At 49.0% G+C, this 27,853-nt stretch overlaps 4 protein-coding genes across 5 annotated transcripts in view; 1 reads left to right on the top strand and 3 right to left on the bottom strand.

The window, feature by feature from the left end:
• Positions 1–5,311: 5,311 nt before the first annotated feature.
• ube2v2 (ubiquitin-conjugating enzyme E2 variant 2) lies at positions 5,312–12,094 on the bottom strand. Its single transcript, XM_084481206.1, has 4 exons — positions 12,070–12,094; positions 8,479–8,627; positions 7,889–8,011; positions 5,312–6,203 (listed from the first exon to the last, which is right to left on the bottom strand). Exons 1-4 carry the CDS (start codon positions 12,083–12,085, stop codon positions 6,060–6,062), a joined length of 432 nt encoding a protein of 143 aa, XP_084337332.1. The 5' UTR covers positions 12,086–12,094; the 3' UTR covers positions 5,312–6,059.
• A 262-nt stretch (positions 12,095–12,356) lies between these two features.
• mcm4 (minichromosome maintenance complex component 4) lies at positions 12,357–22,926 on the bottom strand. Its single transcript, XM_084481536.1, has 17 exons — positions 22,882–22,926; positions 22,577–22,651; positions 22,255–22,407; positions 21,857–22,020; positions 21,238–21,342; positions 20,685–20,780; positions 20,286–20,381; positions 19,748–19,886; positions 19,100–19,320; positions 18,821–18,941; positions 17,122–17,381; positions 15,692–16,057; positions 14,952–15,079; positions 14,233–14,440; positions 13,726–13,954; positions 13,092–13,225; positions 12,357–12,814 (listed from the first exon to the last, which is right to left on the bottom strand). The coding sequence occupies exons 2-17, from the start codon at positions 22,635–22,637 to the stop codon at positions 12,719–12,721; spliced, it is 2,577 nt and encodes an 858-aa protein (XP_084337662.1). The 5' UTR covers positions 22,638–22,651; positions 22,882–22,926; the 3' UTR covers positions 12,357–12,718.
• A 1,656-nt stretch (positions 22,927–24,582) lies between these two features.
• cebpd (CCAAT enhancer binding protein delta) lies at positions 24,583–26,177 on the top strand. The gene has a single exon (XM_084481226.1). It carries the CDS (start codon positions 24,831–24,833, stop codon positions 25,818–25,820), a length of 990 nt encoding a protein of 329 aa, XP_084337352.1. The 5' UTR covers positions 24,583–24,830; the 3' UTR covers positions 25,821–26,177.
• Positions 26,178–26,304: 127 nt separating this feature from the next.
• spidr (scaffold protein involved in DNA repair) overlaps positions 26,305–27,853 on the bottom strand; it is a gene marked incomplete at its 3' end in the record, with an annotated part of 35,099 nt that continues 33,550 nt past the window's right edge. For both annotated transcript variants that reach the window (XM_084481217.1, XM_084481216.1), the window contains one exon: positions 26,305–26,922. In XM_084481217.1, coding sequence (XP_084337343.1) covers positions 26,761–26,922 — 162 coding nt within the window. The remainder of the gene's footprint in view (positions 26,923–27,853) is intronic.

Consider the following 27,853-nt stretch of genomic DNA (forward strand, 5'->3'; position numbering starts at 1 on the left):
ACAATCACGCAGACACACACAAATACAAAAGGTGATGTTCAAGGACGTTTAAAAAGTTATAATTGTAAATATAGACCACAAAATGTTCAGGCGGAGGATTTTCGAAGATTCGAGCGCACTGACGGTGTCAGATCTCCTACAAAACAACATAAACATGAATATTGCAACGGCGTCTTACAATGAGCGATGGTCTAATTATCAGCGCCAAGACGTTCATTTGTCTTAATGGTTGTCGAGGCTCACGGCACAATTCAAAGTCTGCAGCACTGAATAAATAAAAATGATCAACATAATTGTTATAGTTGGCTGTAGGCCTACTTGCTCAGACCCCCTTTGTCGCTCCACTGTGGAAGACAAACACAGGAGCGGATGTATTTGTTCTTATTTCCCTTTAGTTGTGTTCTACTCATTAATTTATCTTTGATTGCTGCCTGTGAGCAGAAGCGTAGCCAGCCTTATTAATAATATCACCAGTGGAGGAGATGGATTAGTGCTCACTGGCACCAAGAGCAGAGACACCGCTTGGCTGGAACGGGCCTGCATGTGGGATTTGACTTTAAACACAGCGACTGGGAGCCAGACATCGTTTTCATTTAAGAGCAATTAAGTGGATCTCAGAATCACTGGCTCCAGCCCGGCCGCCGAGTTGGGCGCTCTCTCTCTCTCTCTGACTCTCTCTCTCTTTTTTCCCCTTCCCCTTCGTTTTTTATTACCCACTTCCTCTGCCTCACGCCAGCCCGCGCAGCGAACGCTCACTTTTCCCTCGCAAAGCCACGTTTCCAACGCCAGAATCACACGGGGACCACCGTGATTAAGTGCGAGCTAGTGTTTCCCCCTCAACACGCGAGACATCATGCTGCCCCGACGCGGCACAAGTGTTGTGTTCCAGCCTTTATGAGAGGTAATTAAAAACATCCAGCAGTAATTTAATAGTTCCCGCTGAGCAGAGACATGAAGTCTACTGCCCCCCCCCTCCTCCTCCCCCCTCCCCTCTTCTCTCTTTCTGTATAAATAACCTGGAATGCAGTAAGTACACAAAATATTTGGTCATCTCTCTCCCTCTCCCTCCCTCCCTCTCCCTCTCTCTCTCTCTCTCGCTCTCCCTCTCTCTCTCCCGCTCTCTCTCTCTCCATCCCTCCCTCTCTCTCTCCATCTCTCCCTCCCTCTCTCTCCCTCCCTCTCGCTCTCTCTCCATCTCTCCCCCCTCTCTCTCGCCCTCCCTCTCCCTCTCTCTCTCTCTCTCCATCACTCCCTCTCCCTCCCTCCCTCTCTCTCTCCATCACTCCCCCCTCTCTCTCTCTCCCTCCCTCTCTCTCTCCCTCTGTGCGGGAGGAGAGAAGGACTGGCGTGTCACTCAGGGGAGGAGATTGCAACAGACAACACATTGACTATTCAGTAGCCTCCGTGTTCCAGATACTAGGGCCACCTAATGCCTCCGCGGACGGCCGGCGCGTGGACGTACGGCCCCGGCTTTCCCCCTAACAGCCCCTGCTGTTTCCATCCGTGAGCATACAGAATGACCTTAAGTAGACAGCGCGGCGGCGGCGGCGGCGGTGGTGGCAGCTCTTAGAGCTCAGGCTGTAGCGCATGTCAATAACCCAGAGAAGAGCCCCGACTGACATAATGGATCCAACCCCCCCCCCCCCCCCCCCCCCCGGCTGCACACACACACACACACACACACACATGCACGTACACACACATGCACACACACACACACACACACACACGCACGCTCATACGTATACATATACAATACAGCACATACCACACACGCACTCTCTCTCTCATATGAGCAGGTTATTCACATTCAGATCACTGTAATACACACACACACACACTGCACACACACACACACACACACACACACACACACACACAAGCACTCCCGTTCTCACACGAGCAGGTTATTCATATTCAGATCACTGTACTACACACACAGTGAGCTGGAGTAACAACTGGAGATAATATAGGGTAAACCATGCAAAACGTTTTCTCCCAATTTCCTTTCTTCATAAATACATTTCCAAAAGAACAAACACATAAATAGGAACCATGCAAAGGAAACGCAAATGTCTATTTGTCACACCAAGACCCCCGTCGCCCCCACAAACACACACACGTACACACACAAAAACACACAAACAAATACCCCCCCCCCCCCCCCCATACACACACACACACACACACACACCCTGAAACAAACACCCCGAAACACACACACACAAACACAGAAACCCTCCCTCTACACACACACACAAACACACACCCCCTCACGTCCATTTTCCGCAAGTCGCGTTGCCTCTGAAGCGGTCTCTCCTTTGACAGCAGCGCAGAGTCGTCTCCTCCTGAGCACAGACGACGTCGGGGTCTGTGACGCCAGGGCAGCAGAAAGCCTGCCTCCCCCCCCCCCCCCCCAAGACGGAGAAGACACATACACCAGCAGGGACATTCCCACCTCGGGAGGAGAGCCATAAACAAGACAAAGCTCTCCACGGTATCTGAACACACAAGACCTAACCCCTCGACCCCGGGGCCGGGCAGAAGGTGCGGCGCGGTGGAGGATACGAGGTGCACACCGAGGTCTGGGGGGGTGTAGAGAGTCAGACGGCGTGGAGACGGTGTGGCCTTGTGTCGCCCTCCTTCTCCCCCCTCCCCCCCACACATTCCTGCCCAACTTAGATCACTGCCACCCGGCCATCTCTGCTCTGCTCTACCCCCCCCCCCCTCACCCCCACCTTACACCCCCCACCACCTTACCCCCCTGGATCTCCAGGAAAACGGCCGGGGGGGGGGGGGGGGTTACAGCACCTCGTGATGGAACCAGGAGATGAAAACGGTGGGAGAAAATTGAGGAAGGAGAGATATAATTCAACACGACTCTGGTTCACCCTGCGTGAATATAACAGAAGTTAATGAAATCTGTGCATTCGTCTGTGTTCAGAATCAGGATGAGTCAGACGAGCGGTAGGTTAAATAGTCTGCTACAAACCTGGCTGTCTACACTCTCAGATGACATTTAGGAAAGTGGGACTATTTTGAGAAATGAACGAGAGGTGCGAAGCGAGGAGTGAGGTGAACATTAGAATATGTGCAAATTCTATCGTGAAGACTGATTTAACAAGTTGCAACAAAGTTTGTATCTTTAAGGCGTGAAGGAGCATGGCGTGGCAAATGCAAAGAGAGGCGAGATGTAAAGTGAATCACAACGCGGTGGAAGTGTGAGGAGAAACAAAACGATCCTTATGGACATTTTGACACCGGCAAAGGGAAACGTTGCCTCAGGCAGGGAAGAAAGGAAGGTCACTGTGGGTCTCTGCTGCAGTCATCTTCAAAACACACACACACACACACACATACACACACACACACACACACACACACACACACACACAGATACATAGATACACACACAGATACACACACACACACACACACACACACACACACACTGAAACATATACACACACACATCATACACACAAACACACATATACAGATACACACTCGTTTAAATAAGTCTCCCTGACTTATAAAACCCCTCAGTTTAGATACGCCTGCAGTACGTCTTGCATTCAGAGCTGTAATTGCCTAAATGAAGCCTTAACTCTATGTATTCATCACAGTGATGAGTGCACTCCATCTCAACTATTGGCAGTTCACACTTTCTGCAGGACCTAGCTCAGAGCGAGAGCCATACTCAGTGCGATGCAGAACGAGGTTTTTCTGAGGAATAATGACAACATGGGCAAATTGAAGCTGGAAGCACTGCACTGGCCCAGTGTTTGGGTATTACAGTCCTGTCTCCAAGTCACACGTCTGTCCGCCGTCGGCTCAGCCAGCGATACACACGGGCGCGGGGCGCCCTCTAGCGGGGGAAAGACGCAAGCGTCGTATCGGTGTGGATGGAGCGTCCCGTTTTTGTAGAAGATGGGTTCTCACACTCACAGATCAGCCAAATACGCTTCAAAGCTCCCTCCTTGGCAATTACATCTCGGATGGGAACACCAGCGAATAAATAAGAGATTTGATATCCAAATTCTGTGTGTGAACTGGCCAACATATCCCGCAACTCGCTAATAGACCACCAAAATTGGCATTTATTGGGGTAGGACTAATAAGCAAACAATTTTAAGAGACGTCTTCATGGAATGCAAATACACCGGTGGCGTTGTTTTGGTTACAAATGCAGTGCCTGTATCACGAAGAACAGTATAAATAGATGGTCCCTCCATCTATGGTGAGATGTTGTGGCGTTTAATGAAAAGCTTGAAGACGCGTCGATATAGAGACGACACAGTCTGGCTGCTGCAGCAGAGAGAGGTCAGATGAGTAATATGCTGGTCCCCCAGTAAGTGGCCGTCCATCACCCAGTAGACGGCGATGCAGAGGACTTTGCTTCTGGTTCCAGAAATGCTTTTCGTGGCCTCAGGTTTTTTCACCATGTCTACACTGACAATGGAATAGTTTTGTTTGAAATAAAAGTTAAGTAGGCCACGAAATTGGTACAATGTGCACAGCGCCTGGATTGATTGCACATCATGCATATTAGAATTTGTAATTAATTAATTAGGAACATTGATTTATGCTCCTGATTGGGTTTTGCTGTGAGATATTGCCAACCCAGCACCCATAACGGAAGGGTGAAGAGAGGTTTTTCTGTCGACATAATGTCCAATTCTGACCTGTCCTAATAGCAGTCAAAATGTGAGGAAATGCTTGAATTGCATCTTGAATATGACCCAATATTCTTCCAAACGCAAGAATGTGAAAACATTGAGAAACAGTGGCAATTCTGCATGGCTGCAAATATATACGTTTAAAGGTTTACGTGATATAGTGCTAAGTTTAGTCAATTACATAAATCAACCACACATAATATGTATTCAGTAAGCTTCTGGGTCTAAATATGATTAAATACAGAGGCCAGGCAACTAATGTGATTTGTTTATCTTAAGCATAACACATAATTGCCCAGCTATGATTTGGATGGCTTATTTATAAGAAGAAACAGCAGTTATTAATCAATGCTTGAAACTAATGAAATAGCATATCGCAAGCCAGTTCATCATTGGCCAATGATGAACGTTGTTACGTCATAGGCCTACGTACGGTGATGAGGTCATCCAGAAGATTCATCATTTGCTGTCTGTCATGGTGAAAAATCCCAAAGGAGCCATTAAATCCTAATAAATGAATAATCGTAAATTACTTTCCCATCGGGAGACACTTGAGGATATCTTTAGAGAGAAAAACGGAGACACGTGACATGCTCTGGATGAAGGAGACGAGAGCCACTTGGATCTTCATTCCAAGCGATTTTTATTTTTCAGAAAAATCCCAAGTTCATTCACCTGCCATTTTCACTAAATGCAAGGGTTTCAGAATAGAAGACGTTACATGTCAAAGAGCTGCTGAACATAAACAGATGGGCGGCACGTCCCCGTACACGGACACGCGCGTGTCAACACAGGCGCAAAACGTCGATCTCCCGCACGGCGACACGTGGAGACCGAAAAGCCAGGGTTCGAAATCGCTGTGGCGGCGTGGCGATCCACAGCGAGGAACATCTGAACGTGAAACTCAAAAAAATAGTCTTTCCCCGTTTTATTGGTTACAGAACATGCCATCGCTCACATGGTCTCTCATCTTGCTTTAGTCGTTTGAACAAAAGAAAAGTGGGGACTCACACTGCCTCGTTAATCCCGCCATGCTCCCCCCCCCCCCCCTCTCCAAAGCCAACGCATACTGGAAGATCTCAAACATGTTAACCATATGGACAAAATAACCAAAGTATAACTTTACACAACTCAGGGCGACTACCGGTACACTTGCAGCTTCAACCAGTACTCTATTACTACCTAGGGCTTAACAACTGCAGGACACTTTTATTCAGAATGGGCTAAATAATAACAACAATAATAATAATAATAATAAAAATACCAATCTTGCTGTTGCAGACATTATTGTCGGAAGTGCCAAGTGAGCATCTCAGTGATTTACACAATGTTTCTAAGAGAGTAAGGTTTAAGACAGAGGGTAAAAACAATCGGGTGGAGCTAGTTGTACGTCTGTCCTTCGGGCGGTTGTGGCAGCTTCGTGTTTTCTCTGGACGTCATGAGGCGGCGTAGCTCTTCCAGAACCGCCTTAATGCTATACGTATTTTTCCAGTTTGCTAACATTGGTATGCTACGTGAATCCACCTGTGGCAAAAAACAAAACACAAAGATTTGTTATGTCGGTTACTCTAGCGGGAAGTTCCTTCAGTAACATAATAGTACTTTGCTTAAAGATAGTACTTAGAATCGTGTAGCGTCTTATCCTAGCTATCCCTGTTGTATCCGGGGAACGGGTTAACCTAGTGGGTTAACCTAAGTGTTTGACACTTGGTTCTATGAACATCCTTACTGTACCGACAGTGTTATATTGTTGTGTCTCTTTCTTCTGACAAATGTACTTATTGTAAGTCGCTTTGGATAAAAGCGTCTGCTAAAGCCCCTAAATGTAAAATAACTTATTGTATTTTATGACACACAATTAGGGCTGCAACTAACAACTATTTTAATAGTCTACTAGTCACCGACTATTGAAACGATTAGTCAACTAATCTGATAATTATAATTTTTTTCTTAAATTTAGCATGAGGTTGCTTTAATTATGTGGCAAATGATAATAAACACAAGAAAGATGGGTACTTCAATGAAAAATGCATATTTTATTCAATATATATAACTGAGTTAGTAACTGAATTACTCTATAATAAGTAATTAGTTACCAGGGAAAGTAATTATTTGCATTGCTTTGTAGATGCATGTGTCGTTGTGGGATGTTTCATTAAATTAGAGTTGCTTACAACGGATGTCGACAAAGTCTTTGCTCCTGGACATAATGTTCACTTTACATGCACATTCTTGTCTTTGACCTCAATGAATTTGAAGTAGTGCTTATATCTCCACCTTGAAAATGCCAACTTTTCATCGGATTGCTCCGGACTCGCTATCTCTGCTGCTTCTTCGACTCTGTTTGGTGTTTGTGTGTGCGGGTGGCACGCGTATCTTGGCTATCCTGGCTTGTGTGTAAAAACATTGGCTCAGATTGGCTACCATGAAACACGACTCTGCCTTAGCCAATCATAATCGCTTATCTCTTTGTTAAACCCGGTCTCCTCACTAGCAGTTTGTGTGTGCAGCCAGCGGTGCGTTCGGATAACACCATTTATTCAATCAATTCATAGTAACGCACCGCATTAAACTGTCAGTAACAGTAATGGCGTTGTAACGACGGAAAAATGAATTAGTTAGATTACCCCGTTACTGAAAAAATAACGGCATTACCTAACACCGTTGTTTTAAACGGCGTTATTACAAACACTGCTCGGATGAAGCGCTGGGAAGGATTTAAGCACACGGTTTCCACACCGCGGGCGCGGTTTTCCACCGAGATAATAATTTTATTTGGAAAACAAAACGCATTGGCTTTAATGTTACTTTAATCTTACCGTGGCGAGTCAGACTCCATTTCGATCAACTGTCCGACGTGCTTTCTCTTTAAATGTTGCATCACCGAGGTGCTGCCGTGATACGCAAGGTCTGCTTTGCAAACCTTGAAAGTAATATTTTTTATTCGCCGTATCCAGGCTAAAATGCTCCCAAACTTTACTACTTAACTCGGCAGAGACGCTATTGCGCATGTGCGACTCTCGGCAGAGATTGTAATGAAGTGAGATGGCTCACTCCGTTGGAAAAACACGTCTGGCGACAACTGTCGACAATGGAATTCATTGTTGACTATTTCTATTATCGATTTTTGTCGACAATGTCGACAAATCGTTGCAGCCCTACACACAATACATTAAAAAAAAAAAAAACCAGCATAAGAATTCACTCACCATGCCGTTGGAGTTGATCCCATTCATGCTAATTTTTGTTACAAAGCGTACGGTGGGGGCCTGCTCGGGGTACCGCTGTCCACACTCCACCTTCAGACTGTATATCCTGTTCTCGTAGTACGTCTGCAACGCAAAGGGGAACCCGTTAGGAAAGGTTGTTTCGCTCAAGGCACGATGAAATTATAAAAAGGTCAAGAACAAACAAACTTTGTTGTTGAAGGTCAGCGAGCAAATGTGCCCAAAAAGGACACGAAATACTTGCTAATTATTTATAAGACTTTCAGCGAACCACTCGGCTCGTGTTTGGACCAAGTCCCTCGGCGTGGCCTACTTTGATTTGGTATGTGAACAAACAGCGCAGCACAGATGTCAATTTCTTTGAACAAAAACAGGAATCATTTGAGACCAAACATAATTTGATTCACTGGTGCTGTGATGAGTCTGGTGATGTCAGAAGAGGCGTATTTTCAAAACGGCTTGTTAACGGCTAATCCCACTCACACCTGGCGCGGTAATGCGGGACATTTAAAGCGCCGTGTGTGTGGGGACGTCGACCCACGTGCGGTGCGCGCCGCTGAAGGGAGGCTTACTCTGGCCGGTCCGATGATCATCCCCGTCCATCGCGTGAGGGTCATGTCCTCGTCGTCCTCCAGGCCCCAGCTGACCGTGCCGTCCCCCACCCCCTTCTGTCCCTCCTCCAGCTCATCCAGTAGGCGGAAATTGCGTGGAACTCTGACTCCTGTGGTGCACCAGGGCAGAGGCAGCGCACGTTAACACTCCGCTCCGCATTCACAGCGGCACACACAGCGACTCACCCACGAGAAGCGGGTGAGTTGAGGAGTTGCTCATTTGAACCCCACAGCACAAACACTAGTGAACATTGATGTAAGGGAGGCAGAAATGCCAGCGGTCAAACACCAAGGTACCAAGTACTCACCGTTACACTCGCAGACTACATTTACATTTACATTTTTAGGGCATTTAGCAGACTCTTTTATCTAAAGTGACTTGCACACATTTTCATAAAGACAGATTTCTCATCACAACTTGATAATGGTTCATGAACATTGTGTCCACACTCGGCCGCATGTCAATGCACACAAATGTCTAGTGTTATGGGGTAAAGGGCCTGACACACCAAACCAACATCAGAGAAATAGCCGTGACGAGGGCCTACTGTGGCGTTGCCTCGCGTTGCCTGTGTCTTGGCCATCAAGTTGCCCTTGAACACACCGCAAAGACTACAGCCAACTAGCAAGTTCGCTCTGCATCTGAGTGAGAGGAAATAACTCTCCCGACCAGCAGGTGGCAGTAGTTTGTATTTGTCCTTCAAAAAGGGACACCAAAAGACCAAGGACTATAGATATATACAAACATGGAACAAAAAAGTGTTTGCGTTCCATTTCACAGACTCCATTTGTGAAATTTCCATTTCACTCTCGCTCAGACGTTTTTGTAATATAGCTACTTCTTATCAAGAATATGTGAAAAGAAGGATCGGATGAGATGAATTGGGAAAAATGAGACCATCTTTTTGTGTGTGCCTGCTTGACCGAGTCGTTTGCTGCCTTGCTCTCGTCGGTTTCTCTTCTCGTGCATCGATTCACTTAAGCTGAACAGCCAATCCGAGTGATTCCTCTCACCACCTGCCCCTGTCCAACATGCTGAATCGGAAAACACTGAAAAAAGGCCAACAGCGTGAGACACAGAGCAGAAACTAGGGACCTCGTAGCTCACCAGCGACCAGAAATTGTCAGACGGCCTCATCAGAACGTAAAGGATGTACACTGGAGTAACATGCATCACTGACATTAAACATTACTGTAGAATGTTATACATCAAGGACAAACAGTTAACATCTGACGCTCAATCACAACGTTTCACATTTGGGTCAGAACAAGGATGTAGGTGCAGTATTGCAGTAACCCTATGTAAAGTCTGATGTCAGAACATATCCAATCTGGGTGAAAGGCATGTGTCACTTTCTTTCACTTCTCATTCAATTCGACCGATCATTTACACAGCTTCTAAACAATGCTGTGCAACTAGAGTGGCTCCACAGCCTCAACGCACCTTTTACCCAGTAAGTGGCCCACCATATATGGTGCTTTTGGCACCACCTTTCAGAATGACACATACACCTTTCCTGCCACTATATAGGCCAGTGTCGACGGGTTCATTAAAAAAAATGCAAAGGAACTGAATACACGTCGGAACACATCATGCTACGAATGCCTCAACCTTGTACGCTCTGGGACCTACGAGTGCAACTTGGCAGCTCGTGTTTTCACAGTGAGTGATACTCAAAGGCATGAGATACAGGCCAACTCCCCAAGTCAAAAAGCAATACTACAGGTTTGATGACGTAGAAAGACCTAGAAAAACAGCACCACTGATTTTGTTTGAATAGACAGGGTTAGGAGTCAATCACAGGCATACTCCTGGCTTCTATAGATCACTACTGTCTTTCTGTTGCTGACGATCCCTTCTACCGGCTCAGAGAAAGAAAACAGGAAAGTCTGGCTTTCACGCTTGGTCTCCACAGGGCCAGGCACACGTAGAATAACAGATGTAAGTGATGTAGCACTCTGTGGCCATTGACAAACACAGGTGTGGCTAAAAGGTAATTCAACAAAAACCTTAATGAATCAGTTGAACTTTGTCCTCTTTTTGCCAATGAGCCAAATAAGAGCAAGTCGTGAAGGCATAAACATGCATTTCTATATTTAAGTTAGTATGTATACCATATCGGGTAAGCTGTTCTTGCAATTATTTCTTTGTAAACTGAAAACCCCTTCAAAATAAACTAATCTCATGCTGGCCTATATTTATAGTCAAAGTAGTTAACCCAGCATTCAACTGAGGTGGACGATAAGTGCAAGCGTATAGCCAATAGCTAATGCCTTGTTAGTTTGTTCCTGATAGTTACGTTATTGATAGGTTATCGCAGCAGACGGTATTCGGTACAGGTATACATCGTTATGTTTCGAGAAACGAGCGGTTTCGTACAAAGACCATCCCATGTCCAATGAGAGTGGGTCCAGGCCGTTTCCGTTTCAAGCAATATGATTTTGCAAATTGTTTCATATGATTTTTTCATAATTTCATCATTTTAGTAGTAGCCTAAAGACAAAAAAAACACTACAGTCAGTCAAGCTTTCAGTTTGAACCGACGCTTCCTGGTGACGCGACGCGCGGTTCCGCGTATTTCCCGGTAAACCAATAACGCGCCAGTACCACACTGACGTGTGCATGGATGGTGCACAAAAACATGGTCCACCAGCCCACCGACCCTGTCCGTTCCCAGGCCCACTGACGTGCAGTCAGCAACGGGATTGTTTGACAACTTCCCCGTCGTGCGCCAGCAGAGCGCCCACCGGCCCACACCTGGCGCAACGCAGTCAGACATCACGGAAGACCATCAAACACTGTTTTGATCTCACATTCAGTCCTCGGTGCAACAGCACCATCAATAAAGCAACACATCCGCATCACGCATTGCTTTCCATACTGGATTTACGTCCCAGTGAGTTGTATTGAAGGCTAGTCGTAGGGGGAAACTCGGTACTGCCGAGATGTGGCAGCGTTGTTGTGGCCACCGCACCTGTGCGCAAACCGTATGCACACAATGAGCATCCACCGCCCCTGTGCCGTTATCCATAGCCGTGCGGTAACGCACACACTACCGCACGGCTATCGGTAACGCCGCAGAAGCGCGTTATCAATAGCACTATCGCACAGACATCGGTAACGCCGCAGAAGCGCGTTACCAATAGCACTACCGCACGGCTATCGGTAACGCGGCACCGCCCCGGTGCCGCGCTGGTGTTACCGATAGCCGTGCGGCAGTGTGTGCCGCCCGCTGAAGATGCGACAACCGCGTTTAGTTGTGCATGCGTTTGGCTTCCCAGCGTGTGGTCTTCCTCATAGCCAGGCGGGACTCAATGCCTTCCTCTGGGCTAGCTTTAGCATGCACACCAGCCTCCTCCTCCTCACAACGACGGACGGTTCCGTGATGGATCGCGCCTTGCACTAAAGCGGCCGCTTTGGCGACACAACCACCGCCACGGTCCACAGATGCATCTAATAAAATAGGCCCGTTTCCTCCGTGCGCTAGCGTGTCGTTGCTGCGGTCGTGCACCTGATTTTAGTACCATGAAACAAGCCCAAAACATACAAACCTAAGGAGGCCGCCATCTTCTCCAGTCAAATCCAGAAGCAGAGCTGTGACGTCACGGGTTGAAACAGCAGCATCATCACGGTCGCTGGTTGAGCAGCGGGGGGGGCCGTGCCAATTTATTATGGGGGGGTGGGGGGAATCCGAATCAGCCGTCTGCAGAACACTAGACGATGAGGTAAATGTTCTGCTCTGCAAGGAAACAATGCATCAAGTTGCATTGCACATAAATTAAGACACTAATGCAGTCATTTAGAAGCAGTAAATACTTAGTTTTGAATATTATTTATTTTTAATCGTTGAGCGATACAACTTTTGACACTTTATAAAAAAAGGGAAAAACTGATCCAATCTCCATTATACACCAAATTGTGTTAAGCAATTAACAATTTAACATTAACAGTTAAGACAACCTCAATGGAAATAAACACACTAATGGCCTTAAAATTTCATTTTGATGCCATGCATTTTCTTTTTAAACCCACCCATTCCACTTGAACCAACATCATCAAATCCACAACACACCAGAAAAAAAAGAGAAGTATACAACTTGTAACACATTTTTTTTACTACTATAATACATGTTTTTTTACACTAGCATCATCTCAGACACAAGACTGATGTATTCTGTTCATCCCTTCACAATAAGAGCGTTAGGTGGCCAGTCGGATGGTCTTGCCAGAGATGGTCAGGTAATCTTCGTCACACAGGGCTTTGAGGGCCTCCTCAAACTGATCCTTTGTGATCGCCTGAAAATATAAAAGGACAAAAATTAACGTCGGAATATGAAATAAATGTACAATGAACAGCTTGTCGAGAGGGGGCCATTCTATGAATTTGCGTTTAAAACGTATTTTGTATTTGAACCAATCTAAAAACAACTGAATGTCATTCAAATAAATAAAATAATAGCGTCAATAACCGCATCGGATGATTCGGTTCATCCAAGTTATTTTCCCACTTGGATTCAACTTGTGACTCATGGCAGAACGCAGGAGGACCAAACGGTAGAACTGATGCATTTACCGTTTCCGACTGTCCTCGGAGGTCGTCGAACAGCTGCTGGAACTTCATGACGGGGGTCTTGGTCCTGGACTGGAGCATCTTCTTCAGGGCCGCCGTGATCTCCTCCTTCCTCCTGCGCGCCGAGGCGCTCATTCCTTCGACGAGGGGACAAAAACCTTTAATCGCCGCTGCAAACCCGTCGCGTGTTTGTAAGCTGCTTTGGATAAAAGCGTCTGCTAAATGCCCTGAATGTAAATGTGAATGTGTGTCACCATGTTAAAATAAACAATAAGCAGTCTCCCGTTTCCTTTGATAATCAACTGCAATGCTAAGAGTCCGTTTACCTCACAAAAAAGGGCAACATGCACACAGAGATGGAAGCCAGCGCAAACGGTATGGTCAACGTTCATCAGAAGACACACCCCCTGGATAGCTTCTAGATTTGCCTGGCTGAATATTTTCCAGACTTTGTCCTAACCCAGGCTATCGCTACAAGCCGGGGCCTAGACCCCAGACAAACTGTATGCGTGTTCATAATTGCGTTTTACAAATCACTAAAATCCCAAACCAGTGTCTGATCAACATCATACCCTCCCCATTCATCAAAACACACGTTGTGCTTTGTCATGAATAGTCCTCTTTATGTGACACACACCTGTGGTGAGGATGGAGATGTCCACAAAGCCAGTGCGGGGGTCTGTGGCCGACTGCTTCAGGGCCTCGCGGTGCAGCCGCTTGGCCTCCTCCACGTCGATTGTCTCCACGTTGTCGCTGAAGCGCACCTTGGCGTGCGCCTCGGCCAATCGGATCAGGGACTCCAGCTGCCGGGGGTAAGCCGACACCATGCCCCGCCCGCTGCCCACCTTCCTCATCTCCACGTAGGCCTGGGGGGGGGGGGGGGGGGCACACGGACACACAGGGTCAGTCGGCTCTCTCTCTCTCTCTCAGAAATGGGACACCGCGACACCCGGGGATTGAACTAGCTTCCGTTTACCAGTCAACACGCTCTACCTCCTGAGGCACATGCTGCCCTTTAGTAACGTCATTGTCAATACATTGCCAATGATGTTACTTATAAATGTAATTTATAAGTGACACACTGCTACATCACACACACTGCTACATCACACACACTGCGTACATCACACACACACACACACACCTCGATGAGGGCCTGGCCGGCCTCCTCGCTCAGCTTGGGGTGGATGTAGGAGCGAGCGTAGGCGATGAAGTCCCTGAGCACGGCCATGTCCATGTTCTCCTCCTCCAGCTGCTCCTCGCTCTGGTAGTACAGCGACACCAGGTGGTGGGCCAGCTTACGGTCGTACGCCTCGTCCTGGGGGTCCAGCATGAGGAAGATCAGGTCGAACCTGGAAACAGAACAACCGACACGTGTCAATGAGTGTGTTCTGTGATGGGCCGCCGGTGGGGTGGTTGTGGGGGGAGCCAAGTTCAGCGCAAAATGACTGGTTCATGTGTTGAGGTGGTAGTGAGGATGAGTGGGTGGGTGTGTTGTTGGGTGGGTGTTGAGGTTGAGGGGGGAGTGATGATGAGTGGGTGGGTGGGTGTGTTGTTGGGTGGATGAGGTTGAGGGGGGAGTGAGGATGAGTGGGTGGGTGTGTTGTTGTTGGGTGGATGTTGAGGTTGAGGGGGCAGTGAGTGAGGGTTGGTGGTTGGTTGGGTGAGAGGGGAAGATGAGGTTGAACCTGGAAACAGCCAACATGTAAATGAGTGCTTTCTTTGATGGAGGGCCAGGGTGTGGGGGGGGGGTGGGGGAGAGCCAGGTTCAGCACAAATCACAGGTTTCAAAGAAAAAAAGTGTTTGATGATGGCGGATAAAAAACGGGGGAGTCGGTGTAACCACGGCAACGGGAGGCTGACCTGGACAGCAGCGTGTGGGGCAGCTGGATGTTCTCGATGGTGGTCTTCTTGGGGTTCCACTGGGACTCCACGGGATTGGCCGCTGCCAGGATGGAGGTGCGAGCGTTCAGCTGGCAGATGATTCCCGCCTGCGGTCACAGAAAACAAACAAATGAAACAATTGTTTGGAGGTCGTATGAGTCGTGCAACGCAGGAGAATTAACGCATCAGAAAAAACAACTGGTGCTTTGCTGACGCTTAAGCAGAAACTCACCCACTGAAATCAGAAACACCTTTCACATTCTGGGGTGTGCTCTTAACCGTGTTTTACACTGTAAACATTGCGTAGTCGATAAGGCTTAAACGCTGGTTGAAAAAAAATTACATTCAGGGCCTTTAGCAGACACTTTTATCCAAAGTGACTTACAATAAGTTACATTTATCTGAAGGAAGAAAGAAGAATACGTCGCTGTCGGTACAGTAAGGATGTTCACAGAACCAAGTGCCAAGCACTAACAATCACTAGGTTAACCCATTCCCCGTACACAACAAGGATAGCCAGGATAAGACGCTACACAATGCTTAGTACCATATTTAAGTGCCCGGATGTACAACATACAGTGCAATCTTTTAGAACCGCCATCTTCTCAAGGCGAACCTCAAACAGATCTAAACGCCGTCCTCCATCGCCCCAGCGTGTGAAAACACAGCCCCCCCGCCACCCCGCCCCGCCCCAACACACCACACCAAGCGCTCGTCACCTTGGCGATGGAGAGGGTCTGCTGCTCCATGACCTCGTGCAGCACCGAGCGCGTGCTGTCGCTCATCTTGTCGAACTCGTCGATGCAGCAGATGCCGTTGTCGCTGAGCACCAGCGCGCCCGTCTGCAGCACCATCTGCCGCGTCTCGGGGTCCTTCATGATGTACGCCGTGAGGCCCACCGCGCTGGAGCCCTTGCCCGAGGTGTACTGGCCGCGCGGCACCAGGTTGAACACGTACTGCAGCAGCTGAGACTTGCTGGTGCCGGGGTCGCCGCACAGCAGGATGTTCACCTCCGCCCGGAAGTTGCCGCGGCCCGTCTGGCTGAAGTCCTTGCGCGTGCCGCCGAACAGCTGCAGCAGGATGCCCTGTGGTGGAGCGGTGGAGAGGCGGTGAAGGGGTCGCACGTTTCAGTACGCGGATGTCAGACAGAGCGGTCTCCATCGTTTTGTTTCGTCTCATAGCATAATTGTAGCCTGGCTCCGCCCGCCCACTTACTTCCGCCCAAATTTCATTTTCCCTTCAGTAGTCAGTCTGGGACTGGGGCTTGTTAGTGGGATTTTGCGCGAACAAATTTCTGTGTGACCAATCAGCGAACAGAGGAAGTGGCTGAGAACGATGACGTCGAAGTAGCGACGTATTGTCAATGACGAGACCCAGCCTCAACAGTTGACTGCAAACATTATCTCTGTCCTTACTATCGAATATTAATGTAGAATTTGTAATTGTTCCTTGAACTCTAAAATTAGATGAACAAAACCTGCAGCTATCGTTGACAGACATCTTCACGCTTCATCTTGTTTTGTTTGTGTACACAGCCTGCGCATGCGTGCAACGTAGTTTTCGGCCGGTCCCGGCGTATGACATACGTCACGACCAAACGCTATTGCGATTGGTTATGGCAGATCCAGAGTGGCACTGGGCAGATCCAATAGTTTTAAACTTCAACAGACACCCGCCTCCAAGTGAGTGAACGTTTGCCAATTACAGCAGTTCCAGACCTTCTGTACAAATGAAATGAAGTACGATGGTCTGGTAGCACCAGGCTAGCATAATTGCCCATTTTATGGCAAAATATGGCAAAAAAATTTACATTGAGGGCGATAGAAGCAGACGCTTTTATCCAAAGCGACTTACAATAAGTACATTTGTCAGAAAGAGAAACAATATATCGCTGTGCTAAGTATTATATTTAAGTGCAAGGACGTACAACATACAATAAGTGCATTAGAGGGGTGTTTGGGGTGGGAGGGGAGGGTTAGGGAGGCTATGCAGAACTCACCCACCCACTCTCAACCTCAACACCCATCTGCCCTCCCTCACTCTCTTCCCCCCCCCCCCCCCCCCAACCCCAGAACACCCATCCACTCAACAACCAGAGCAGCAGCCACCTGCCGCTCAACACACAGACGTCATCTCCACACACACACACCTTCTTGATGTCCTCGTGCTCGTAGATGCTGGGCGCCAGCGCCGAGGCCAGCCTCTCGTAGACGTCGGGCTTGGCGGCCAGCTCGCGCAGCGTCTGCACGCGGGCCTCCGTGAACAGCCGCTGCTCGTTGTCGTCCTCCTGGCCGTGCAGCCGCTTCTCGTCCGTCTTGCGGAAGTGGATGACGTCGATGTGCGTCTTGTACACCGACTTGACGTTGCTCTGCCGGGGGTTGACCCGCATGGGCACCGCGCGGTAGATGCCTGGTGGAGGAGGGGAGGTTATGGGAGGAAGGTGTCCGGGTGGAGGAGGGGAGGGGGCGGAGGTTAAGGGAGGAAGGTGTCCGGGTGGAGGAGAGGAGGGGTTAAAGGTGTTATGGGAGGAAGGTGTCCGGGTGGAGGAGAGGAGGGGTTAAGGCGTTATGGGAGGATGTCCGGGTGGAGGAGGGGAGGGGTTAAGGGAGGATGTCCGGGTGGAGGAGAGGAGGGGTTAAGGCGTTATGGGAGGAAGGTGTCCGGGTGGAGGAGAGGAGGGGTTAAGGCGTTATGGGAGGATGTCCGGGTGGAGGAGGGGAGGGGTTAAGGTGTTATGGGAGGATGTCCGGGTGGAGGAGGGGAGGGGTTAAGGTGTTATGGGAGGATGTCCGGGTGGAGGAGGGGAGGGGTTAAGGCGTTATGGGAGGATGTCCGGGTGGAGGAGGGGAGGGGTTAAGGTGTTATGGGAGGAAGGTGTCCGGGTGGAGGAGGGGAGGGGTTAAGGTGTTATGGGAGGAAGGTGTCCGGGTGGAGGAGAGGAGGGGTTAAGGCGTTATGGGAGGAAGGTGTCCGGGTGGAGGAGAGGAGGGGTTAAGGCGTTATGGGAGGAAGGTGTCCGGGTGGAGGAGAGGAGGGGTTAAGGTGTTATGGGAGGATGTCCGGGTGGAGGAGAGGAGGGGTTAAGGTGTTATGGGAGGAAGGTGTCCGGGTGGAGGAGAGGAGGGGTTAAGGTGTTATGGGAGGAAGGTGTCCGGGTGGAGGAGGGGAGGGGGCGGAGGTTATGGGAGGAAGGTGTCCGGGTGGAGGAGAGGAGGGGTTAAGGCGTTATGGGAGGATGGAGGGTTGGAACGGAACTGAAATGTGGTCCGTTTTACGCAAATACAAGCTCACTTTCCCTGGTTAACTAGATTAAATGTAATACATTACACACACACCCTTTTAACATCAATAAAGCCAAATGCCTACCTTCAAACTATTTTTGAAGGTTTTTCTATCATAGCGTGAGATCGATCGATCTCACTCTATAATAAAAAAATTGAAAAACCTTCAAAAATAGTTTGAAGGTAGGCATTTGCCTTCGATCGATCAAAGCCAAATGCCTACCTTCAAACTATTTTTGAAGGTTTTTCACGCTATAATAAAAAAAATTGAAAAACCTTCAAAAATAGTTTGAAGGTAGGCATTTGCCTTCGGTCGATTGAAGCCAAATGCCTATTATAGTGTGAGATGGACAGACAGACAGACAGAGATAGAGAGAGATGCAGCAAAGGACCACGGGCAGGAATCGAACCCCGGTCGCTGCGGTGAGGACTGGGCCTTAATGGTACGCGCTCTACCCGGTGAACCACCGGGGCGCCCCGATACAAAACCACTTTAACACATAAAAAGTCAAAACAAAAAAAACAACACAAATAGTACCCATGAAGACCCCGTGTGGCTCCCCTTACCGGTGATGTTGATGCGGTCTCCGGGCTGCACCTTGTCCACCAGGTCGTTGTGGGCGTACACCACCGTGGTGTGGGGCGTCTGGCCGGCCGGCATGTCCTCGGGCGACTCCTGGATCTTAACCTGGAGCGTTTCAAAATAAAAGCACAAAATTACAAAAAAACAAAAAATAAAAAAAAACAGCAGAACCCCGATAAGGTAGAACACCACCACCAGTTTATCATAAGAGCCACAGGGCCCCCCCCCCCCCCCCCACCCCCCGCGCAGCACGGCGGCCTCACCATCTGCTTGTCGGAGAACATGGAGCGGTTGTGGATGAGCGCCAGGCTGTGGGTGGTGTTGCAGTTGCGGCACACGGCAGGCTCGGCGATGCGCCCGCGGTCCACCTCCACGCGCGCGCTGAAGGCGCACACGGCGCACTGGAAGAAGGCCTCCTGCATCTCGGGGATGAGCTGCGAGGTGCGGATCACCATGCCGCTGATGGTGATCAGCTGGTCGATGTCTGAGGGGGGGGGGGGGGGGGGGGGGGGGGAACAGACGGGGCACACAGACGTTTTAGAGGGAGGGGTTCTCACACACACACGGGGGGGGGGGGCGCGACTCGACCTGTGATGGCGTTATCGGCGTTATCTAACGGGACATAAGGGTGGAGGACTTCCAACGAGAGCGACGCGAACGCAAACGGGGCATCGAGGCGTGCTTCGTTGTGGAGGAGCGTTTGTGTTTTGTTGTTGAGGCGTGTGTGTGTGCTTTGTGGAGGTGTGTCTGTCTGTCCGTTCATGTGTCCATATCTGTCTGTGTGTCCATATCTGTCTGTGTGTCCTAATCCTCTGGGTTGAGGCTCCTCGTGTGTGTGTGCGTGTGCGTGCTCTCTCACCCTCTGGGTTGAGGCTCCTCGTGTGTGTGTGCGTGCGTGCGTGCTCTCTCACCCTCTGGGTTCAGGCTCCTCATGTTCCTGGTCTTCAGGGCGTTGTACGGCCGCACCTGGATCTGGTGCTCCAGGATGGAGTCGGGGAACCGCTCGAAGAACAGCTCGTTCACCGCCATGTCGAAGGTGGGGATCACCTCCTGGGAGCGGAGACGGCACGCAGTCAGAACCAAACCGCTCCATGCACAGGCCCACCGTTTGAACGTCTAATTACGTATGTACGCATGCATGTCCATTATGGCCCCCCATTGCCCTCCTGATCATCCCTGGACCCCCCACCTCTGCGTTCCTCCTCAACATTTCTTCCTTGCTAATTAAAATGAGTTTTTTCTTGCCCTCTGGGGGGGGCTAGAGTCAGGGGGCGGTCATACATACACGGCCTGTCAAGGCCTTTGAGAGTGCACCGCTGATTAAGGGCTATACAAATAATATTAATATATAATACGCCCTTTTTCATTTGTATCTCAAGGAGAGTGTTACAAAAGATGGACGGAATGATTAATCCCGTAGCGACGTGTTGACGCGTGTGGAGACGTCACCTGCGGGTAGCAGATCAGCTGTCTGTAGAGCTCAGGGTCGAAGGAGGACACGTGGCCGCAGTTGATGTTCAGCACGGGGTCCCCCACGATGCTGATCTGGAACACAAACACACGTTGGCTGAACGAGCTCGACGATCCGTTACTAAGGTTACGAGATATTATGAACTATACAAGACGAGTGCTAACATTACAATTCATTAGGAAGTTATGATTTTGTTCCCACTCTGGTAACTTGTGAGACGTTTGCCTTTCACACACTAGGACCGATTTATCAATGGAAAAAAAATACTGAAGTTCATTTGTAGTACGGCACGGTGAAAAGGCCGCTCAGACTGCAGTCAGACACGGAGCCAGTCATGTGCTCCGTCTCTCTATTGAGAACACAGTGCGGTGGGCTACCTCCTCCAGCTTCTGCATGTACAGCGGCTCGTTGAGGTCCAGGCACGAGTTCTCCTCCTCCTTGGAGGCGGGGTCGATGAACCTCTGCAGGAACCTCTGTGGGGGGGGGAGGGGGAGGGGGGTGAACACATCTGGTGGAACAAGCTCTGTGCTTGTGCACACTTTGGGGTGTGTGTGTGTACATGTTTTGTTGTGGAGGTGTGTGTGTTTGGTTGTGCACGCTTTGGTGTGTGTGTGTGTGAGTTTGGTTGTGGAGGTGTGTGTATGTTTTGTTGTGGGGGTGTGTGTGTTTTGTTGTGGGGGTGTGTGTATCTTTTGTTGTTGTAGGGGTGTTTGTGTGTCCGTGTTTTGTCGTGGAGTTGTGTGTGTGTTTTATTGTGGAGGTGTGTGTGTTTTGTAGTGGAGGTGTGTGTGTGTGTTGTAGTAGAGGTGTGTGTGTTGTAGTAGAGGTGTGCGTGTCAGTCTTGTCGTGGAGGTGCCTGTGTGTATTTCTCTTTGTGGTTTATTCTGTGACGCGTCGCGGGGCTGGAGGCCAGACTGTCCTCCGCCGTACCTGGAACTTCTCCTTGCAGGTGGCCACGTTGACGTCCGTGCCCCAGATGACCAGCCTCTGGGCGGCGGGCTGCTCGGCGGCGGCGGCGGCTCCGTCGGCGCTGGGCTGCGGAGGGAGAAACACGGACGTCATGGTGACCTTTCTCCAGCACTGACCCCCGCAAAAAAAACAACAACACGTTTCTGTCCTCACAAGCGGACGTCAGATAAACTAAAAACACAAACAAAACGTGTTCATGTTTGACCTTCGGTGACTTAGCGGTGTAGTGTTATTGTTTATTATGTTTTTTTTTTTATGGTTTGCGACTTCAGATGTTGAGGAAGGGGCCGTGAAAAATAAAACGACCGTCTGTGCAACAAAACGTTCGACAATATATCTCATGCAATTTCATATTTTTTAATTAATGTACACAGATGGAGTGTGCACATTGACAAAGGACACACCAATACTATTACTCATATATATACATATACATACATACATACATAACACTACTATACTATACGGGTGAGACCAAATGTGTCAGGGCTCCACCAGTGGCCCCAGTGCCACCAGTGGAATAGGCTCATCTTAAGTCCTGCATCATGTCATACACACGCTGGGCCATGGGGACACTCACCGGCTCAGAGTGGAGGTCCACCTGCTTGGCCTTGCGGATGGAGCCCAGGTCAGGGCGCTGTCGGGCTGGGGTGCCACGCACACCACTGCGGGGGGTCCCCTCCACCCTGGAGCTGGGGGTCCCGTACATCAGAGGGGAGCTCATGTCCACCTCACTAGGAAGGACTATGGGGCAGGGGGAGGGGTACACATGTCATTACAAGCTGTAAAGATGTAGCATAAACATTGAGTGATCTCGTTTCACTTGCATTCAACAATAAGGGAAGATGTGACGTTTTTCCTTTAAACTGTAGTTTGTCATCTCTTCACACATACAATCCGTTTAAATACAGTGATACAAAGGGAATCGAGATCTTTAACGTGAGGCTGGTTCCAAGCGGTCTTGCCGGATGAATGTACCTGAGCGACGGGGACTGGAGAAGAGAGAGGTGTCCTGGACGGGGTCGGGCATGTCGGTCGGTGGAGAGGTGGGCATCAGAGGCAGGTCCCCGTTAGAGGAGGGCAGGCCTCGGCGCCGCTGGGCCGGGGGAGACGTGGGACCTTCACTGCCAGCTAGGATTACAAAACGAGTACTTTAGAATCGAGTAAGTAATAACTTATCCGATTATGAATTAGGGATCTGACGCTGATATTGAGTGGATCGTTAATCCGATGCTGTTGCAGCGATGGCGGATGTAAGATGTGACGGCCTACTGACTGATGGGAGGCGGTGTTGACTTACGGGTGGACGGGTTGGAGGGCCTTCCACGTTTACCACCCGGGGTTGACATCGGGGAAGACATCGCAATCAGGAGATCTAAACCGTAATCGGCGTTAATCGTATGATTATTGGCATCCATAAGACAAGTCACGTCAACTAGAAAGGCATGCGGTCGCCAACAATAGACATACTCGCAAAGCAAAACTTAACTTCAGTCCACAACAAGTACAAGGTGAGTATCTAAGTCGAGTGGGAGCTTTGTTCTTAGTTATGAATATAGGATATTTTACTGTATTCAAACCGATTTTGATAAACCTCGCTCTTACCTTGTGTTGTGTGCGGCTTGCTTGCAAACAATCTGGCGCGAAACTCCGAGTGACGTAATTTTCGCGGGGAACTTTGCACCAATCGTAGGCCAGAACGTCCTGAGCCCTTCCGTCTTTCTACAAAGGTTAAACTTCTAATACGACCCGTCTCAGCGCCTTCCTTACATTACATGATACCATCAAATTATATAAAATGTCATTATTTACCATTATCCAAATATATTATCAAGTTATGATGAAAATATGACCCCGCATCTAAAGTGTGAAACGGTGAATAAAATAGACAGACCCCTACCGGACTTGGTTTCGTCCAGCCGGCAAGACCCTCAGTAGTGACTCTTGTCGACCACAGGGTGGCGTCTCTCGCCCCTCTAGTACTGTCAGTGTAAACTGGTGCTGGATGCTGCTATTTATTATGGAGCAGAGTTGATGTAAGGTCAGAACGATGGATCACAATGCTAATGATGCTCCATCGTTATATCTATAACTATATCTATATATTATTAGATGTGTTATATATAATATATGTATTATATATATATATATATGTTTATGTTATCTATAGATCGGTCGTGTTTCTGTCTCCAGTAAAGTGGTCGGACAGTTCACATTGCTTGCAGTCCACCCCTCACCTCCACCCCTCCACCTCTCCACCTCCACCTCCACCCCTCTTATGTCACTGCTGCCTCTGCAGCTCTCCGTTGAACTCCCGCAGAAAAAATGCGTGAAACACCCGGAAGTTATTTGTAGACCCATCCGTCAAACTGGCGCGTATTTTATATCTGCACGCTTTGGTGAATTCGTCGGATATTTAGTCACAATACACTTTTAAGTCTGCCTTAAATGTAATTCCTTCGAAGCCCCACTCTCTGCTGCTCTCTGACTGTCCTGCAGTTCGCAGAATGCACTCCTCGCCTCCTCCATTGCAAATGTCACCAAACATGTCAGTCCCCGTTGAACGTAAGGAGATATTAGGAGATATTAGGAGCGGACAGCGGGCACTAAACTGTCTTCTGCTCATTGCGATGCATAGGCTACTGGAGCACAGCTGTCTTTTCTTCAAGTGAAACATCAACACATTCTAAAAGTAGGCTATTCCACATATTGTCCGGCTATGAAGACAGGTATTGGAGTTAATACAACCTGACAAACCCCCTAACACGAGTATATACTACAACTACTACCATCTGCTACTTATTTTGACTTACATTTACTTATTTTCCTTATTTACTTTATCTTGTATTGTTACTGCTATGTGACTTGAGTAACCAAGCCTAATAATTTACTCTTGTGTACTTGCTCTCATGTACTGATTCTGATTCAAGTGGATTGATTGGTATACGAGTCGAAACATTTACATTTTAAGTTATTACCAAGTTATTAACTTAAGAAATGATTACAATAGCAGATATTTGATTCGCCCTGGGGACAAACGGCATAGCCCACAACATTAGTCCCACTTTATGCTGGGCTATATAAACAACACACATCCCTGCTTATTCACACACTCGTAGTAAAGGTGGGCGAGGCAGGGAAACGCCCCTCTTTCCATATTTGGCACGGCGGTGGGCGGTGCCCAACACCACGTGACTCCACCCAGCCGTTACTGGCTGCTGAAGGGGCGGTACGCTGTGACGTAGGCGAGGCGCATATACAAAACACTGGGCGAAATACAGGCGCTCCAGATCCGAGAACCCGAACTCATAACGCGAACTTTTTTTTTTAAAGGATAGCTAATCCTGACAAGCAAAGCGCACCATCAAAGTGATAAAAGTGCGCAACCTATCGAAAACCTCCAAAGAAGATAGTCACCACCTGCAGATCACCAAACTGTGAACACTGAGTGTCAAGGCTCAACTCAACTTCTGTGTCAACTCTTCTCCAGCTCACAACCGGAACCCTTTGGCGTGGGACCCCCCACACGTGTGCTGAACACACACCCGACCTCCATGTGTGACATATACCGCGCGGACTCCCAGTGCGTCTCACCACCATGCACCATGAGTTGGACGATGGAACCAGCTAACTTCTACGACAACAGCAAGCAGCCGCTGCAGGGGGGCGCCCTCCAGGGGCTCTGCAAGCCGGGCCGATGCGACGTTCCCGGGGACGAGGGGGGGACCACCACCATGGCCGAGCTCAGCACGGCCCCCCCCACCGCCATGTACGACGATGAAAGCGCCATCGACTTCAGCCAGTACATCGAGTCCATGACAGCGGTGCCCAACCTGGAGCTGTGCAACGATGAACTGTTCCTAGACCTCTTTAATACTGTGAAGCAAGAGAAAGCCGAGTTCTACAACATGACGAACTCTGTGACGACGTCAAACAACCACCACAACAACAACAACAGCAGCAGCCACCACGCCATGCAGCAGCAGCAGCAGCAGCAGCTCTCCACGACACACACGACCCCGTACGCGCTCGGCTGTCACAGGGATTACGAGCGGAAGCAGCACCCCGATGGATTTGACAAGGGGGTGTTCAGCGCGCCCATCAAGCAGGAGTCGGACTGGAGCGACAGCGACGTGTCGTCCTCGCTGCCGTCCCAGATCGAGACGTGCGCCCAGACCTCGGTCAGCCTGCCCATGGGACAGCCGACGCCCCCGACCACCCCGGAGCCCCACTCGGCCGTCAGCTCCGCCAGCTCCTCCCCTCGGAAGATGGGTCGGGAGAAGGGGAAGAAGTCCGTGGACCGCTACAGCCATGAGTACCGCCAGCGACGAGAGAGGAATAACATTGCCGTGCGTAAAAGTAGGGATAAGGCGAAGCAGCGTAACATGGAGATGCAGGATAAGATGATTGACCTGGGCGCTGAGAACGACAGGCTACACAAGACCATTGAGCAGCTCACCCGAGAGCTGACCGGTCTGAGAGACTTCTTCAAGCAGCTACCCAACCCCTCCTTCCCGGCGTCCACGACCGCAGACAATCGGTGACACTGACACGCCCGTGTCACACTTTTTGAAAAAGAACAAGACATTTGAAAAGCCATACCTCAACACAGACATTTTGTTTACCATCTGTAACAGATGCATTTTAAGCTTACCATAATGGCACTGGAAATATTTGACATTGTTGCCATATTCTTTTTGTGGGAAAAAAAGTCTTTTTGTTTTTGTTTTTCAATATTAAATTATTTTACCACTGCATTTACATGGTATACCTGATACGGTACATGTTTTATAATTCTCAACTTTGTATTAAGAGCCAGAGCATGATCTTTTATATAGTTTGTATATTAAACATTTGTCTATGGAATCTATAATAAAATTTATTACAAAAAAAAAGCAAACTCTAATGCAGCGTTTCTGTTGGGTCTTTAGGACCTTGGGGGAGAGTGGGAAGTTCAAGGTGTGAATCTACTGGGTTGGGGGGCGGGGAAAGTTTCTTTCATGAGATACAAAAAATAAACTCAAAACACATTCTTAAATCTGCTTTATTTACACAGTATGCAACAAAAACTCCATTCGAAATACAAAGAGGTAGCAGCTAAACGTTTTGGGAACTCATGACAGACAGAGAGAGAGAGCGAGAGAGAGAGAGAGTAGGAGGAGGTTTGACAGCACGTTCCTGAATCACCCCTGGGCACCACGTGGGTTCTTCTGACAGGGCAGGGCTCTGCTGCTGCTCTCCCCTTGGGCTGTCAAGTCCTGCTCTGCATTCTCACTTATCATTACCACACAAATAAGACCTTGTGTCTCTCCAAACCCCCACCACCACCACCCCACCCCCCTGCCCCCCAACACTGCTGCACCACAACGATGTGGGGGGCTTCCAGGGAGGCCTTCGAAGGGGGCCGAGGTAGGGGGGGGGGTGTGGGGGCTTGAACCAAGGCCTAGTGCGCAGATCCTTGGAGCCAGCTGAGGGCCAGAGGATTCATTTCACCAGCCCCCACCACCACCACCCCCCCCCCCCCCCCCAGAGGCTAATCTCTTCCACGCCGATGCAGAGGGCCGGGGCCCTGCTGATGACGCGGACGACCACGGGGATGGGGCCCAGCGCCTTCCCCAGGACGTGTTCCACCTCGTAACCTGGGAACTGAAACAGATGGCCTGTCATCCAGTGGGGGGGAGGGGGTCCGAGCTGAGAGCCTGAGCTCCATTCAATGCTCATTCAGTTACAAGTGGAGAGAAATCTTATTTTGATGGTGGACACTTTTTTTTTTAAGCGACTAACCTAAAAAGTTTAACATTTTTGTGGTTGTGTATTTTCCGTCATAGTAGTAATTCTTGAAGTGGAAATCAAGGAAGCTTGACTTGTTGGAATAGATGGTTTATTCCAGGACATAGTACAGCAAGATACAGACTTAGGTTACGGTCCACTGAAATAGATGCTTTTCACATTTACATTTAGGGCATTTAGCAGACGCTTCTATCCAAAGCAACTTACAATAAGTACGCTTTTTTTTTTTTTACAATAAGTGTTTACAAAAGTATAAAAGTGTTTTTTTTACAGTACGCTTTTCATGCCCACGACCGCTCTTTGCGAGCGTTTTACCGTTAAACTCTTTTAAATGCTTTGAGTCACGGTTGGAGGTAGAGCGGGTTGGCTGGTAACCGCAAGGTTGCTGGTTCGATCCCCGGCTCCTCCTGGCTGAGTGGCGTGGTGTCCTTGAGAGAGACGCCTCACCCTAATTGCTCCTGACACGCTGGCTGTCGCCCTGCGTTGTTGACTCTGCCGTTGGTGTGTGAATGTGTGCATGAATGGGTGAATGTCAGTAAACGCTGTAAAGCCCTTTGAATAAAGGCGCTATATAAATGAGGACCATTTACCATTTATATATATATATACTTAAGTCACCATCCTAGAGGAGAGTGGACCAGCTGAAGGTGTAAAAGTAGCACAGGTCGGCGCCATATCTCCTCACTCTCCATCGTCCCACACACCAACGGTCATCGGATGCAATTCAGGTCATAGGCGACGATAAGTTGGCAGGTCATAAACAAACACGGGTACTATATCTCCGAGT

This window comes from Micromesistius poutassou (assembly GCF_964030765.1).
Source record: "Micromesistius poutassou genome assembly, chromosome: 16".
Classification (NCBI taxonomy): Eukaryota; Metazoa; Chordata; class Actinopteri; order Gadiformes; family Gadidae; genus Micromesistius; species Micromesistius poutassou.

What these genes read in the sequence shown, in the direction of transcription:
- cebpd (XM_084481226.1), top strand. Translation starts at nt 24,831, where the DNA reads ATGTGTGACATATACCGCGCGGACTCCCAGTGCGTCTCACCACCATGC.
- ube2v2 (XM_084481206.1), bottom strand. An exon ending in TGATCATCGGACCGGCCAGA is followed by an intron (nt 8,012 to 8,478) that starts GTAAGCCTCCCT and finishes TTTGCGTTGCAG; the next exon opens with ACGTACTACGAGAACAGGAT. An exon ending in GGATCAACTCCAACGGCATG is followed by an intron (nt 6,204 to 7,888) that starts GTGAGTGAATTC and finishes TTTTTGCCACAG; the next exon opens with GTGGATTCACGTAGCATACC.
- mcm4 (XM_084481536.1), bottom strand. Translation starts at nt 22,637, where the DNA reads ATGTCTTCCCCGATGTCAACCCCGGGTGGTAAACGTGGAAGGCCCTCC. An exon ending in ACATGCAGAAGCTGGAGGAG is followed by an intron (nt 20,382 to 20,684) that starts GTAGCCCACCGC and finishes TTTGTGTTCCAG; the next exon opens with ATCAGCATCGTGGGGGACCC. An exon ending in CCGGCCAGGCCCTCATCGAG is followed by an intron (nt 13,955 to 14,232) that starts GTGTGTGTGTGT and finishes CCCCCCCCCCAG; the next exon opens with GCCTACGTGGAGATGAGGAA.